This window comes from Notamacropus eugenii, chromosome 1 (genome assembly GCF_028372415.1).
Source record: "Notamacropus eugenii isolate mMacEug1 chromosome 1, mMacEug1.pri_v2, whole genome shotgun sequence".
NCBI lineage: Eukaryota > Metazoa > Chordata > Mammalia > Diprotodontia > Macropodidae > Notamacropus > Notamacropus eugenii.
Window position 1 is genome coordinate 120,695,362 of NC_092872.1, and position 14,773 is coordinate 120,710,134.

The 14,773-nt window shown below is 39.5% G+C and overlaps 1 protein-coding gene across 1 annotated transcript; it reads right to left on the bottom strand.

Moving 5' to 3' along the window:
• Positions 1 to 10,467: 10,467 nt before the first annotated feature.
• Positions 10,468 to 14,149, bottom strand: LOC140506889 (uncharacterized; the record flags this gene model as incomplete). The annotated part of the gene is given in 5 exon segments (XM_072614569.1): positions 10,468 to 11,179; positions 12,284 to 12,905; positions 13,221 to 13,394; positions 13,448 to 13,880; positions 13,883 to 14,149. Coding segments are annotated over 5 exon segments (2,208 nt in total), but the record flags the coding sequence as incomplete, so codon positions are not given.
• Positions 14,150 to 14,773: the final 624 nt, after the last annotated feature.

The following is a 14,773-nucleotide window of genomic DNA, read 5'->3' on the forward strand; positions in this document are numbered from 1 at the left end:
CAAAAAAAATTATTGAAGAAAATAATGCCTTACTAATTAGAACTGGACAAATAAAAGTAATGAATTCATAAGATATAGAAAAAAATAAAACAAAACCAAAAGATTGAAAAAATAATGTATAAGAGCATGTGAAACTTCTCACTAGAAAAATAATGGACTTAGAAAATACTTGTAGAGGAGATTTTAAAGGACTATTGGATTCCATAAAAGCCATGATAAAAAAAGAGAGAGTCAACACATTAGATTTCAAGGAATTATAAAGGAAAATTCCCTGCCATCCTGGAAACGTAGTAAAATATAAATCGACAAAATTCACTGTCTTGAAAGAGATGCCAAAATGAAGACTCCAAGTAACATTGCAGCCAAATTCGAGACTGTATATGACAAAGAAAAGATGTTCCAAGCAGTAAGAAAAAAATCAAATAAATATCTAGCAGCTTTCACATTAAAGGATCAGAGGGTTTGGAATATGATATTCCAGAGGGTCAAGGAGCTAGGGTTACAACCAAGAATCACCTACTCAGCAAAAATGAGATCCCTTTCATGCAACGATGACTATTTAATCACTTAGAGACCTCAACATAATTGATTAGAAGAAAAAAGATGAAAAGAAAATTTAACTTTCAAATGCAACTTTAGAGAAGCAATAAGTGGTAGACAGGAAAGAAAATTCAGAAGGGATTATAGGGTTAAACTATTTTCGTTAATACACAGGAAGATGACACTTGTAACTCCCAAGAGCTTTATTATTAATAAGATAGTTTCAAGGATAGTTTGATACATAGAGGGAAAGCAAGGGAAGATTTCTTAAAAAAAAATAAGGAATGAGAAAGAGGGATTTACTGGAAAACGGAGGAAAGTAGAATGTGATCATTTATCTCATTTAAAAAAGTTCACAGAACTTTTAGAAGTTCATGGAAATACTTAAAAGTTCATAGAAAGAGCTTTCACAGTAAAAGTAAAGATGGTAGGGCTGGATATTATACACTTAGTGTCTGTTAATATCCTCATTTCTTAAATATATGGAGAACTGAGTCAAATGTTTAAGAATAAGGGCATGAATAAGAGTAAGGTGAAGAAATCAATGTTATCTATAGTCATATAAAAAAATTCTCTAAATCATTATTGTTTAGAGAAATGCAAATTAAAACAACTCTGCAGTACCACATCACACATATCAGATTAGGTGATATAATGGAAAAAGAAAACCACAAATGCGGGAGGTGATGTAGGTAAAACTTGAAACACTAACGCATTGTTGGTGGGAATGTGAACTGAATCAGCCATTTTGTAGAGCAATTTGGTACTATGCTCAAAGGGCTAGGAAATTGTGCATACACTTTTACCCAGTAATAAGTCTGCATTCCAAAGAAATAATTTAAAAAAGTATATGTAAATATATTTATAGCAGTTATTTTATTAGTGGCAAAGAATTAGAAATTAAATTGGAATACTGTTGTGCTGGAGGAAATGCGGAGCTGGATCCTTCTTGAAAGAAGGAAAAAAAATACCTTAAACTTATATAAAATGATAAAAGGGAAGTGACCAGAACATTGTACATAGTAACAACAATCTCATGGATGATCAACAGTGAATGACATAGGTATCCTCAACAGTATAATGATGGAAAATACTTGCAAAGAGTTTTTGGTGAAAAATTCCATCTAATTCCAGAGTCTGAATGTAATTGAAGCATTTTTTTAAACTTTATTTTTCGTGGGGTTTTTTTGTTGTTGTTCTGTTATCTTTCACAATACCACTTATAAGGAAATAGTTTTTGCATGACTGCACGTGTATAAACCATATCAAATAATTGCTTTCTAAATAAGGGTGAGTGGAGGGAGGGAAGGAAGCAATTTGGAATGCAAAATGTTAAAAAAAATTAAAATTGCTTTAAAATTGAATAAATAAAAAGGTATTTCTGTATGTATGTGTTTCTATGTAAACAGATAGATGAAACTTAAAAAAAAGAAAGCCTCTACGTTTAGCAGATACTCAGTCAACAAGCGTTTATTAGAAGTCTATAATAGGGGAATGCTAGTAGATATTTAAGAATTGGTATCCTTCCCCAAATTTACACATGGACAATTTTAAATTTCAGTTTGTATTAATCTTATTCTGTTTATTCTGCATTATTAAGCTTCTTCTTTCTCATTGTCTTAAGACAATCAACAAAACAGTAAATGACACTGGTTTATATCATTTATAGAACTGTAAATATTTATACTGACAATTTAACTGGTTTGTTGTTTTTTTGTTTTTTTGTTTTTGTTTTTGTTTTTTTTGTAGTGGCCAAGAATTGGAAATAAACGAGATGCCCATCAATTGGGGAATGACTGAACAAGTTGTGACATACTGGGATACTATTGTTCTGTAAGAAGCAGTGAGCAGAGGAACTTCAGAAACACCTGGAAAGACTTTTAAGAACTGACCCTGAGTGAAGTGAGCAGAACCACGAGAATGCTGTATACACTAACAGGCACAATATGCTATGACTAACTTTGATAGACTTAGCTCTTCACAGCAAAGTTCTAAGACAATTCCCAAAAAACTCATGCTATCCACACTCAGAGAAAGAATTATGGATTCTGAATGCAGATCGAAGAATACTATTTTTCTCCTTTTTTGTCCTTTTTGTTTCTTCTTTTTTTTTCCCTTTTAAAAACTAAAATAAAATAAAAGCAATATTGTAAGGATGATCAACTGATCAAGACAATGATCCAATACAGTTCCAAAGCACCTATGATGACAAATGATGTCCACCTCCAGAAAAAAACTGATGACCTCTGCTCTCAGAATGAACTATACTTTTTAACTTTATTATTCTTGTTTGTCTTGTCTTGTTTTCTTTATCAACATGCATACTATGGAAATATGTTTTGGAATACTTCACATGTATAATCAATATTAAATTGCTTGTCTTCTCAAGGAGGTTAGAGGGTCAATTGGGCAGAATTTTGGAAATAAAAATTTTAAAAAATGAATGCTAAATTTTTGTATGCATAACTGAGAAAGTGAAATAAATAAAAATATATTAAAAAGAAAATAAATTCTCATAACTTTTACTTATTCAGCTAGGTCCCAATTATATAAATAACGAATTTCTCTTAAGTCTCATGTTTCTAATTTGCCTTGCAGTCCTTAAATGATCTGGAACCAATTACTGGTCTTACATAATTATAATTTCAAGTTGTGTGGATTCAAATATATTAACACTTCAGCAGACATATCATTTGCACTAATATGGGCCGGGTTATGTTATCTTTTGAGAGCTTCCCAGTCTTGAGAGTCAGGAGTATTATTTTATCCACTTTATCAGCAATGGAACCTGAGTCTCAGAGAAACTAAATGACTTTCCCAATCACTCACAACTGGAAGTAATTATGATGGGAATTCAAACTTCAGTCCTTCTAAAAAATCCCTAAAAGCAATTTATTAAACACCACAAATCAAAAGTATTTATAATTGTTTTTTTTAATGTAGGATGACTTTGACATAGTTTGCATCTTTTCTAAATAATCCAACCAGATGTTTTATAGAAAAAAAAATCAATTCTTTTATTAAGGTGTTCCATAATCGCCGTTATTTTGGAGGAATTAGAGAAAGGTTTCTAAAATATGAATTTCTATGACAAATATAGGTATATAGGACATGGAGTTATAGAGATACATATGTGTATATATGTATATATGTATATATTTATTTCTCAGTGAATCTCATTCGTTCTGTGATTACCTTATCTAATCTTTTGACGAGAGTAGCAGACACAGAGATTATCACTATCTCCTATTCTCTTTATTTTTTTAATGACACACTATAGATAGTGTGTCTGCAGCCACAAAGAATTGAAAGTTGATTGAAAGACAGTGGAATAGTATTTGGAGATGAATGTATCAGTAATGTTTTTTCCTTTTAAGAGAGACACACGTTTCAGATCACTGCAGATGTAACTTAAAATATATACTGAACTGGCTAATCAATGTCTTTAATTTAACACAGAGGTAGTAGGAATTTAGAGTTAGAACTGGAAGTTCCTTTAGAATTTGAGAACCATACTGTATTTTATAAGAAAATTGAGACCCAGAAAGTTAAATGATTTATTTCATATCACACGGGTTTTATGTAGCATGGTAAATATTTGCACTGAGCCCTTTCTTTTGGATCAAGCTGCCACTTTATGTACCATCAAGGAAATAGTATGTTTTAACATATGTCTCTAAATGACCACCAGGAGGAAAAGTAGTACACATTTGGTCATGATCATCTCGTATGATGTGAAATCGATCGTATTGTAACAGCAATTTTAATAGAAAAATCTTTCCCATTCATTAATAGATCCATATAATCTGCTTAAATCGCTGGTGAGAGGAGCTTGCTGAATGGGTGGAATGAGAAGGGTGGAGCAGAACCATAGGAGTTAGTGAGAGAGGTCAGGGAAGAGGAGAGAGGACACAGGCCAGCAGACCCAACGAGGCTCATGAGTCTTTGCATGTGAGAAGGCAGTGGGCGGGGGGTGGGGGTGCGGAGGCTTAGGAATGTTTTTGTCCCCAGTAGTGTTATAATGTGTACTGACTTCTTGGCTATGACAGATTTGACTTTCTGGTGTTGGGATTTGGTTTCCTGGTCCCTGAATAAATGTTCTATTCTTCTGTCTTCTGTACAGAGAGTAATTTATACTTTTTGATTCAAAACTATGCCTACAAAATCATATACATCGTCAGTGCTGTGAATAATGCCTGGGTGACACATTTGGTGTCACGAACAGGATCACAGGGTATAAAATCTCAATTTGGAGTCAGAAGGGATTTAGAGGAAGAAGAATATATCCCAGGATGGTAGGATTTATGGTATTCTTCCCTAGCAAAGGAATGGGCTAAAAGCACTAGACCCTGTGAAAAGTGGGAACTGAGGTTACAGGAAGGGAACCCTGAGATTTTGAAAGATGTTTGCAAGGAATACCAACAAAACGAGGGAAATAACTGGCAGGGGTTTGTAAGAGAGACTGCATTTTATTAACAGATTAGCATATTATGTATAAAAGTAGAAGTGAGATGCTGAAGCTAAAAATTCAGATAGAAAAAGTTAGCTAGTTTGCCTGGGACTTCTCAGCATTCAGATCTCCTTTAAAAGTGCATGGTAGGGGGTGTCAGGGGGATAAGTGTATTCATTTAGCTCTAAAGAAGATGAAGGCTGGAAAAAGAAGTGAGCATATGACATTTGTACAGACCCAGCATAGATGCCGCTGTGACAATTGACAGGAGAGGGCACGGGAGGAAAACATAAGGAAGTCAGAGCAAGAAAAGAAAACTATTGTTTCATTCCATAACAGGTGGAAGCTTCTCAGACAGTAGCACGCATACTAGTGAGGTGAAAACAGGAGGACAAAGGAGGTAACATAGTGTTTAGGGAAACAATCAAAGATGTTACTCAGCAGGAGTTGGTTCATCCAAAGGATGGTAAAATTGTTAATATCTTGAATGGTGAGAATCAGTGATGAAGGGGCTGGAGGAATATCTTTAGATGGTGTAGATTGCTTGGAATTTATAGATATTAGAATCCTTTTGTACTTCAAACTATTAGGGATTACAATATACAAAGAGGTAACAATACAACATCAAATTTACAATAAAAAAACAAAGCACCAGACGACTTCATAACTAGATAGTTCTTATCTCTTCCTTCATCTCCAAAAATATTCAACAAATCCTGTAAATGATAAAGATAAGTGCTGAAATACAGAGAGATAGATATAGATATGTTGATATATCTATATCTATATAGATAGATATGTCTTTTCAGGACTTTTTTTCTGAAGTCCACCTGCTCATAATTTCTTAGAGCACAATTGTATTCCATTGCATTCATATACCACAACTTGTTCAGCCATTCCTCAGTTGGTGGACATCATACTAATTTCCAATTCTTGTCCACCACAAAAATAGCTGCTATAAATATTTTATACTTGTGGTTCTTTTCCCCATTTTTATGACCTCTTTGGTATACAGCCCTAAAAGAGGTATTGCTTGGTCAAAACGTAAACACATTTTAAAGCCCCTAGGACATAGTTACAAAGTGCTCTCCAGAATGGTTGGATCACTTAACAACTCTACCAATAATACTTTAGTGTTCCAATCGTCCCACCTATTCTTCAGCACTTATCATTTTCCTGTTTTATCGTTAGTCAATCTGATAGGTGTGATGTAGTACCTCAGGAATGTTTTAATTTGCATTTCCCTAATCAGTAGTGATTTAAACCATTTTTCATATGATTTGGGATAGCTTTACCTTCTTCCTCTGAAAACTCTTTGGTCATATCCTTTGGCCATTTATCAATTAGGGAATGACTTATATTGTTATAAATTTGACTCATTTTTGTATATGTTTTAGAAATGAGGCCTTGTAATGATAATTTAAAGGGAGAGATATTTCCAATTCATTAATAGGCTCATGTGATCTTCCTGAATCACATGGAAGCCTGAGACACATGAGTGAATCACTTGGGGTCTGTGATGGGAGGAGGTTTCTAAATGGCATAGAACAGGAAGAGGCCAACTTAGAGCAGAGCTGAGAGGAAATTATTCAGAGAGCAGTCAGAACTGAAGGTAAGAGGCAAGCCTGCAACTGGCTGTTAGTGTGAGAAGGATATTTTGTTTAAGAGGAACCTGTTTGTGATTTGTTTAAGAGAACTGGTGCATGGGAAACCTTGCAGGGGGAAGGCTTGAGGATGATGTTGCTATCTCCAGTGCTAATGTGTATAGATTTTTGTTACTCTGATGGATTTGGCTTTCTGGCGTCTGAATAAATGTTTTGGTTCTGTCTTTCATGTGGAAAGTCTGTGGTATTTCTTGATTCAGAATTGTACCAGATATTCATGTTCACCATAAGTATTGTAAATACTGCATTTGTGCTACAAATGATGACGCAAATGGGATCATGAAATATCAGAGCTCTATTTGAATACAGAAAGGCAGAGCAGACAGAGGGAGAAATAGAAGTCTGAAGGTGGTAGAAATTTTTTTCCTCCCTGGGAAGAGTGTGGGGTAAAGGCACAGGGCTCTCTGAAAACTGGTAACCAAGGCTACAGAAGGGAGAACCCAGAGACTTAGCAAGATATTTGCAGGGAATGCCAATAGAAACACTTACGAAATAGCACTGTGTGTAGGAGAGCCTGGGTCTTGTTAACAAGCTATCGAATTATGTGTAAAAGCAGAGACAAGCTGCTGGAGGGGAGGGCTCAGATGGAAAGGGAGTTGGCTGGTTTACATGAGAGGCTTTCCATGCTGCAGCATTCAAACTTTCCTTTAGCAAAGCAAGCTGGATAGTCTCAGGTGGTAGGAGAAAAAAAACTTTTGTGAGTTTGACTCAGAGGAGGTCAAAAGTTAACAATAGGAAAGTGAATGCAGCCCTTGCACAGATTGGCCTTGATTAGGGCCTAAGCACAGACAATGAGAATGTGCGGGAGAAGAATGAAACAAATGAGGATGCTGAAGTTTGGTCAGTACTAAGAGGGAAGCAGGAGTATCAGGAGGCCCCTGCAGTGTTTGGGGAGGTAATTGAGAATTTTTATTCAGCAGGAGCTCATATATATTTTGAGGTGGTTCACCCAAAGGATAGGAGAATCGTTGGTATCTTGGATGGTGCTAATCAGTGAAAATGATACATTTCCTTGAGAGAGAAGAGCACATAGCCAAGAGATTCAAAGAAAGAACAGACTGACAAGAAAAGAATTGTTTATTGCTCTATTGAGAGCAGGCATAGATTTTGGAAGAATAGATGACAATCCAAATAATGAAAATGTATTGAGAAAAGAGGCTTGATTTTAGACTGTGCTGGAAAATGAGAACTGCTCTTGCAGATCCTCCTGAAACATTGCATCCAATTTCCAGACACCTTCAGGGGTAATGGGAAGTTGCCACAGCCACAGCTCAGATTAAGAAAAGTATACCTCTAACCAGAATAATAATCCCTAAACTGCAAGTTAGAAAACAATAAACAACAGTGAATGAGGTTATGATAGTGGGTTCATGGATTCCAGAAACATGATTGACCCTATATCTTCCCTGCTTCTGGTTATTGTCTCTTTGTTTCTTTTTATCTCTTTGTTCACCTTGTTTTTCAGATTTGTTTTCTGCAGACTCAGTACCATCCAACTGCAGGTGTCTGATTGCTTAAGCTAGATGCCACCCCTGTTCATGATTTTGATGTGTCACCCCTGGATGTGGCGTTGATGAAGCTCTCAGTGTCAGCTAAAGAACTGACCCCTTCTGATATCAGATAAAGAATGGAACCTCTTGGGTCAGGGAGAACTCTATGTCGAATCCTTGTATCAAGCAACTATAAAAGAAGCAACCTTCGCCCCTTACCACAAAGTCTTGATCACCATTCGTTTAAGTGGAAAGTGATGGGGTGCTTGTGGTCAAGTCCCACCCTAAGACAATGCTTTATGTGCTTATTTCGTGTGATCCCATTTATATTGTTGTAAAGTTCTGTTGATACCAGTTGCCTAAGATAGTTTTATATATTTATTTTCTGTTATCCCTGCTACAGTTCTGTTGATACCAGTTGCCCCCCTGACCTATGTAATCAATACAAAAGATCTTGGAGCTGCATGTAATGGTAATTTAAATGGAGAGGCCTTAGGCCCATGTCACCTGCCTGTGTCATATGGAAGCCTGAGTTACATGAGTGAGTCACAGGGAGCCTGTGGTGGGAGGAGTTTACTGAATGGGTGGAACACGAAGTGGCAAAACTAGAGCAGAGCTGAGAGGAAATTAGTGAGAGCACAGTCAGAACTGAAAGATGCAGGCACGCCTGCATTTGGTTGTGAGTGTGAATAGGGCATTTTGTTTAAGGGAAACTTGACTGTTATTTGTTTGAGATAGGTGGTTTGTGGGAAAGACAACACAGGGAAGACTTGGGGCTGGTGTTATTCTCTGTAGTGTTAATGTGTGCAGATTTTTGCTACTATGATGGATTTTACTTTCTGGTTTCTGAATAAATATTTTGCTTCTGTCTTCCATGTGGAGAGTCTGTGGTATTTCGTGATTCAGAATTGCACTGGGATATTCACGGCAGCTGTACCTGTTGTGAATATTGCATTAGTGCTACAGACCTTTATCAGAGACACTGGTTGTAAACTTTTTTCCTCGATTTTTGGCTTCCATCTTAATCTTTGTTGCATTGGTACACATTCTATTTTAAAGGTGAATATCAAACATGTAAACATTATGAAATTATATTTACCAACCCCATTAAGTAAATTAAAATGAAACCAACCCCCCTTTTTAATTAATGAAAGAAAACAAGAATTTCCATAGCATGCTACAATAACTAAAAAAAGATTGTAGATTGAACTACAAAAGTAATATTTAACGTAACATGTAGTATTTATCATACAGGCTATCTTGAAAAGAAAATTTGCTGTTAAATATTTTGAATCCTCTCTTATGTTCTGCCCTGCACATGACATATACTGTTTTATTGCCTTTCTAACTTTGTATTTAATTTCCAGTATTTAATTTACAACATATTTTTGTTTTTTTCTCTTTTCTGAATTTGTGTTGTCATGTTTGAGTCTAAAATAAAATGAAAAGTAGTCTTTTTTTTTTAACAATTAAACTTTATTTATAATATTTTCATTTTAACCAGTCTTTTTTTTTTTTTTAACAAGAACAACTAAGACATTTGTATAACTGGACCTTGGTCCACTAGCCATGAAATTTTCTTTACAGAGACAGTGATGAAGTTCAAGGAATGGTGAACAGCAATGCAGCCTTTTAAAATTTGAAATTTCATTTAATTAGTTTTCTACATATCTTGCCTGTGACAACTAGAGCACGAAGACTACATACCATTGCATGTGCAATGAAAAACAATGATGAAAATAGGCGAAAGTGAAAAAATATTCCTAGGGTTAGAAAGGTTAGTATGAGGCAAAAGAAAGAAGTTGAATTGGGGACCTAAGATGATGTGAATGGTGAAATGGATGGACCGAGAAAAAGCACAGGCAAGAATCGATTGGGAATTTTGAGAGCGTCTTTATTAGCCGGGCTGGTGGCTGTCTCATGGAAAAACCCAGAGGAGGCAGCCCCGAACTAAGGTGTGTGTGTGCCTTTTAAGCATCTTGGCACTTCCCAGTACAGCTTTGCAGTTTTAACAGCAAACATATCTCACAGAACAGTTTTGATAGGGGCCCAAGTTGCTGCTAGGCAAGGGGGCCTAACAGAAAGTGGCTGCTAGGCAAGAGGGCCCCAACCCTGCCTAGAAACTCATCAGACATTTCTCAACCCAGGTGCTCTGGGGGAGGGGAAAAACGTCCACTTCACTCTCCCCTTTTCATGTAACTAATTTAAATGGGGGACTCATAAGAGGCCAAAGGGGTATAAGCCATGCACAAAGCAAGTAGTTTAATAGATTGGAGGTGATCGCTGATGTACTTAGAGGAACAGTTTACAATGCGAGGGGCTATTAATAGACCAAGGCACATAAGGGCCAGGGGCCCCCTATGGTGGTCACCAGAGTAGTTAACCAGGGTGACCAGTTAAACAGGGACTGGAACCATGTCATGGAGTGTTGTCGAATTGACTCCCGTTCTTCCAGACGCTTGCGGACCATAGCGAGGGACTCTCGGTCCACCCCAGAGTGGTTAACATAAAAACAACAGGTCTCCCCCAAAGCCATGCAGAGGCCACACTGTTTTAGGAACAGAAGGTCTAGACCCCTCCAGTTTTGCAAGACTACTTCGGCCAGGGAATCTAAAGCAGACTCCAGGTAGGAGACTTGGGACTCTAAATCTCTAATGTCTTGGTCTATGAGGGCACTAAGAGTGTTGAAATGGCTGTTGCTCGTGACTAGGGCGGCTGTGCTCACGGCTGCCGAACCAGCTATACCCAATCCTGCTAGAATGGGAATCAGGATAGGAGCAGCCCTGGGAACACGTCCTGGTAGGCCGAAGTGTTCCTGGGCTTCAGTCTCACAATACAAATAAACCTGGGGCAAGACATGAGCTAAAAGACAGATTTCCGGGGGTTCCACAGTAAAGGAATGCTCCTGTACACAGGTAGTCAGACCAAAGGCGCAAGCAAACCAAGTGCTGGCTGGGCCAATAAACAGTTGGGGCGAAACTTTCTGGGAGGAGTGAATATTGAAGACCAAGAGACAGGTGTCAGCATAAGGGGATCTAACAAGTGAAAAACCAGAAGACTTCATACAGACTGCCTGTCCTTGGACGTCCCTGAGGGTGATACTTCTAGACCTGGCGTCACACCTAGGGGGCAAGCTCTGGCTACGCTATGGGTTCTGGATATTGTCTGGTTGGTGTCCCCAGGTGGCGTTGAGTACCCACCCTACATAATAAAGAGGAGCAGGGTTCAGACACAGCCCGCATTTGGTGGTGATGTTAGGGTTAGTCTCATTAAGGAAGGAGAAGATAGTATCCAGGATGTGAAGAGTACCAGAATGGGGTTCCGATGGGACAGAGCTAGGGAGCTGCAGGGGAGGGATCAGTGATGGAGTGGGGGTAGGAACATCCTGAGGCTGAGGATTAAGCACTGTATTAGGTCCTATAGGGACCTCCCTCTGGGGTGCACGGGTCCGCTGGATTGTAAAGAGAAACCCAGGGTCTTGCCCCCTACATATAATTGAAATCCCCAGGTTAAACCCGTCTGCCAGTCCTCCGAAGAAGGTTGGAGGACCCAAATGACAACTGGGTTGCATCGGTTAAGAGTTTCACAAGGGGGACGACCCCATAACTGGGACCCAAGCCTGGTGAACACAATATAGGGATCCTTATTGACCCAGGAAGCTACAGTTTCTCATCCCCAAACAGTGCAATGAAAATCCCCAGCTCCCCCACAATTAGAGGCCCGGGTTTTAGCAGGGCAGGCATAGTAAGGTGTCACCTGCAGTCCTTTCTCTAACGAATGAGTCCCACACCCATATTCTGACTGACTGGTGAAGAGGCCAATGAGGGCACACAGATCGAAGTGAAAACTGACAGCCACAAAAGGGGAATTCTGAGCAATAACTATCCCATTGCTAGTCTTGCTTGGAGTCCACAAGTAAGGGATGGGTTGATAGTTCCTGGAGCAGCCTGCAGGAAAAAGGAGAAACAAAGGGAGGGAGAGCAACAGAACGATCATGCACTTTTAAGATGGAGCTTGAGGTCTCCAGACAGATGTGCTGTCCACTGGGCAGATGGTGGTGCCACTGGCTTGATGTGTGAACAATGTATCCACTCCTTTCGTCCTTCGACCTTAACCACTGATGGATTTGACAGGATCACTTGAAAAGGCCCGGTCCACCAAGTTTCAAGAGAGAATCCCAGGGTAGTTTTCTCTTGAGGACCCAATCTCCTGGGGATATTGTCAATGCAGCCGGGTCTCCTAGGCCTCGGGTAGTTGTTGCTTGATATAAAGATGTGAGAGCACTCTGGACCTCGCTCAGAGCCTGTAAGGACTTAAGGAGGGCAACATTAGAAAAGTCGGGAAGCCAACACTCAGAATCAACAACTCGAGGAACAACCCGGAGAGCTACTCCGAACATGATTTTGAAGGGGGACAGAGAGAGAACCGTGAGATTGGGGGTACACCTAGCCTGAAGCAGGGCAAAAGGAAGAAGACTCATCCAGGTCTCGCCAGTTTCAACCTTAAGCTTAGCAATATGCTCCTTCAGGGTCCTATTCATCCTTTCTACCTGGCCTGAACTCTGGGGCCTATAGGCACCGTGTAGTTTCCACCTAACCCCGATAGCTATTGAAAGAGCTTGTACAACCTGAGACACAAAAGCTGGGCCATTATCAGATCCAATGGAGACCGGTACGCCAAATCTCGGGATAATTTCTAGGAAAAATTTCTTGGCCACTGTTGCAGTGGTTTCTGTTTTAGCCAGGAAGGCTTCTACCCAGCCTGAAAAGGTGTCAAGAAAAACTAGCAGGTATTGGTAACCATTAACCTTTTGCTCCACATCAGTGAAATCTACCTCCCAATGCTCACCGGGAAACAGTCCTCAGGGTCTGGTAGATGGGATTTTCTGAGATACATATGGGTCAACTTTTGCACAGGTTACTCACCACCTGGCTGCAGCCTCCACAGCTTGTTTCATTCCAGGACTATAAAAATACCTTCCCATTAGTTCATAGAGACGAGTGCCTCCGAGGTGTGTGAGGGCATGTATGTTGGAGAGGAACGTCAAGAGCAATGCTCTCGGAAGTATCAGTTTACCTTTAGACGTTTGCCTCCATCTGCGTTTCTCTTCTATTTCCTTGGGGTCCTCTGGCTGATAGGTCCGTCTTGGCGGGAGAAGAATTTCATCCTGCTTAAGTTCATCCACAACGAGTGCTGGGAGGGTTTCTCTGCAGGCTGTCTCCCTGGCGGCCTGATCCGCAGCCGCATTTCCTAGAGAGAAAGCGTCGTCCCCCATGTGTGGGCTGGTACGTGGGTGACAGCACCTTCTTTTGGTAGCCAGACTGCAGCCAACAGATCTCGTATTTGTTTCTGGTTCCTCACCTCTTTCTCTGCTGAAGTCAACAAACCCCTTTGTTGATACACATAATCGTACACATGAACAGTAGCAAAAGCTTATCTGCTATCAGTGTAAATGTTGACCGTCTTCCCTTCAAAGAGGCGAAGAGCCTCAGTTAGAGCAATGAGCTCCGCCCTCTGAGCTGAGGTACCAGGAGGGAGGGTAGTGACCCACAGGGTGGATGAGGAAGGGACCACTGCAGCCCCTGCATGGCGCACCCCGTTGATGACTAGGCTGCTACCGTCTGTGAAAAGTTCAAGGTCTGAGCTGGTCAAAGGAAAGTCCAGCAAGCTGGGGCGGGAATTATGGATGGTATCCAGAACATCCAAACAGTCATGCAAAGGGGCTCCCTGCTCCTCAGCATGGGGGCAGGGGGGGGGGGGGTGTTAGGCAGAAGCGTGGCCAAATTCAGTGTTGCTGGGGCTGTAAAGGTTATTCAGGCTGGGTCTAAAAGGAGAGATTGATAGTGGGTCAAACGTGCATTGGAGATCCACCTCGCTGGAGGGGAATGAAGGAGTTGCTCTAAATTGTGGTTGGCCGTGATGATCAAGGGTTGGCCAAAAGTTAGTTTAAATGCTTCCTTGACTAGAATGGCAAAGGCTGCCACTATATGAAGGCACAGGGGCCAACCAAAACAAAGAAGAAAACCAAATTACCAATATCAAAAATGAAAGGGCTGAACTCACCTCCAATGAGGAGAAAACTAAAACAATAATTGGAAGTTACTTTGCCCAACTTTATGCCCAATCTAAATGAGATGGATGAGTATTTTAAAAATGCAAATTGCTCAGATTAATAGAAGAGGAAGTTGAATACTTGCACAATCCCATCTCAGTAAAAGAAATTGAACACGTCATCAATGAACTGCATAGGAATAAATCTCCAGGGCCAGATGGATTTACAAGTGAATTCTGTAAAGCATTTAAAGAGTTAATTCCAGTATTACGTAGAATATTTGGGAAAACTGGGGAAGGACTCCTCCCAAATACTTTCTACAATAAAATATGGTTTTGATACTTAAACCAGGAAGAGCCAAAACTGAGAAAGAACATTATAGATAAAATTTTTTTTTTGTATTTAAATTTATTTATTGAAGTTTTCAACATTCATTTCCACAAAATTTTGGGTTCCTAATTTTCTCCCCGTTTCTCCCCTCTCCCACCCCAAAGTGTGGAGCATTCTAATTACCCCTATCACCAATCTGTCCTCCCTTCTAACATCCCTCCCTTCCCTTATGCCCATCTTTTCTTTT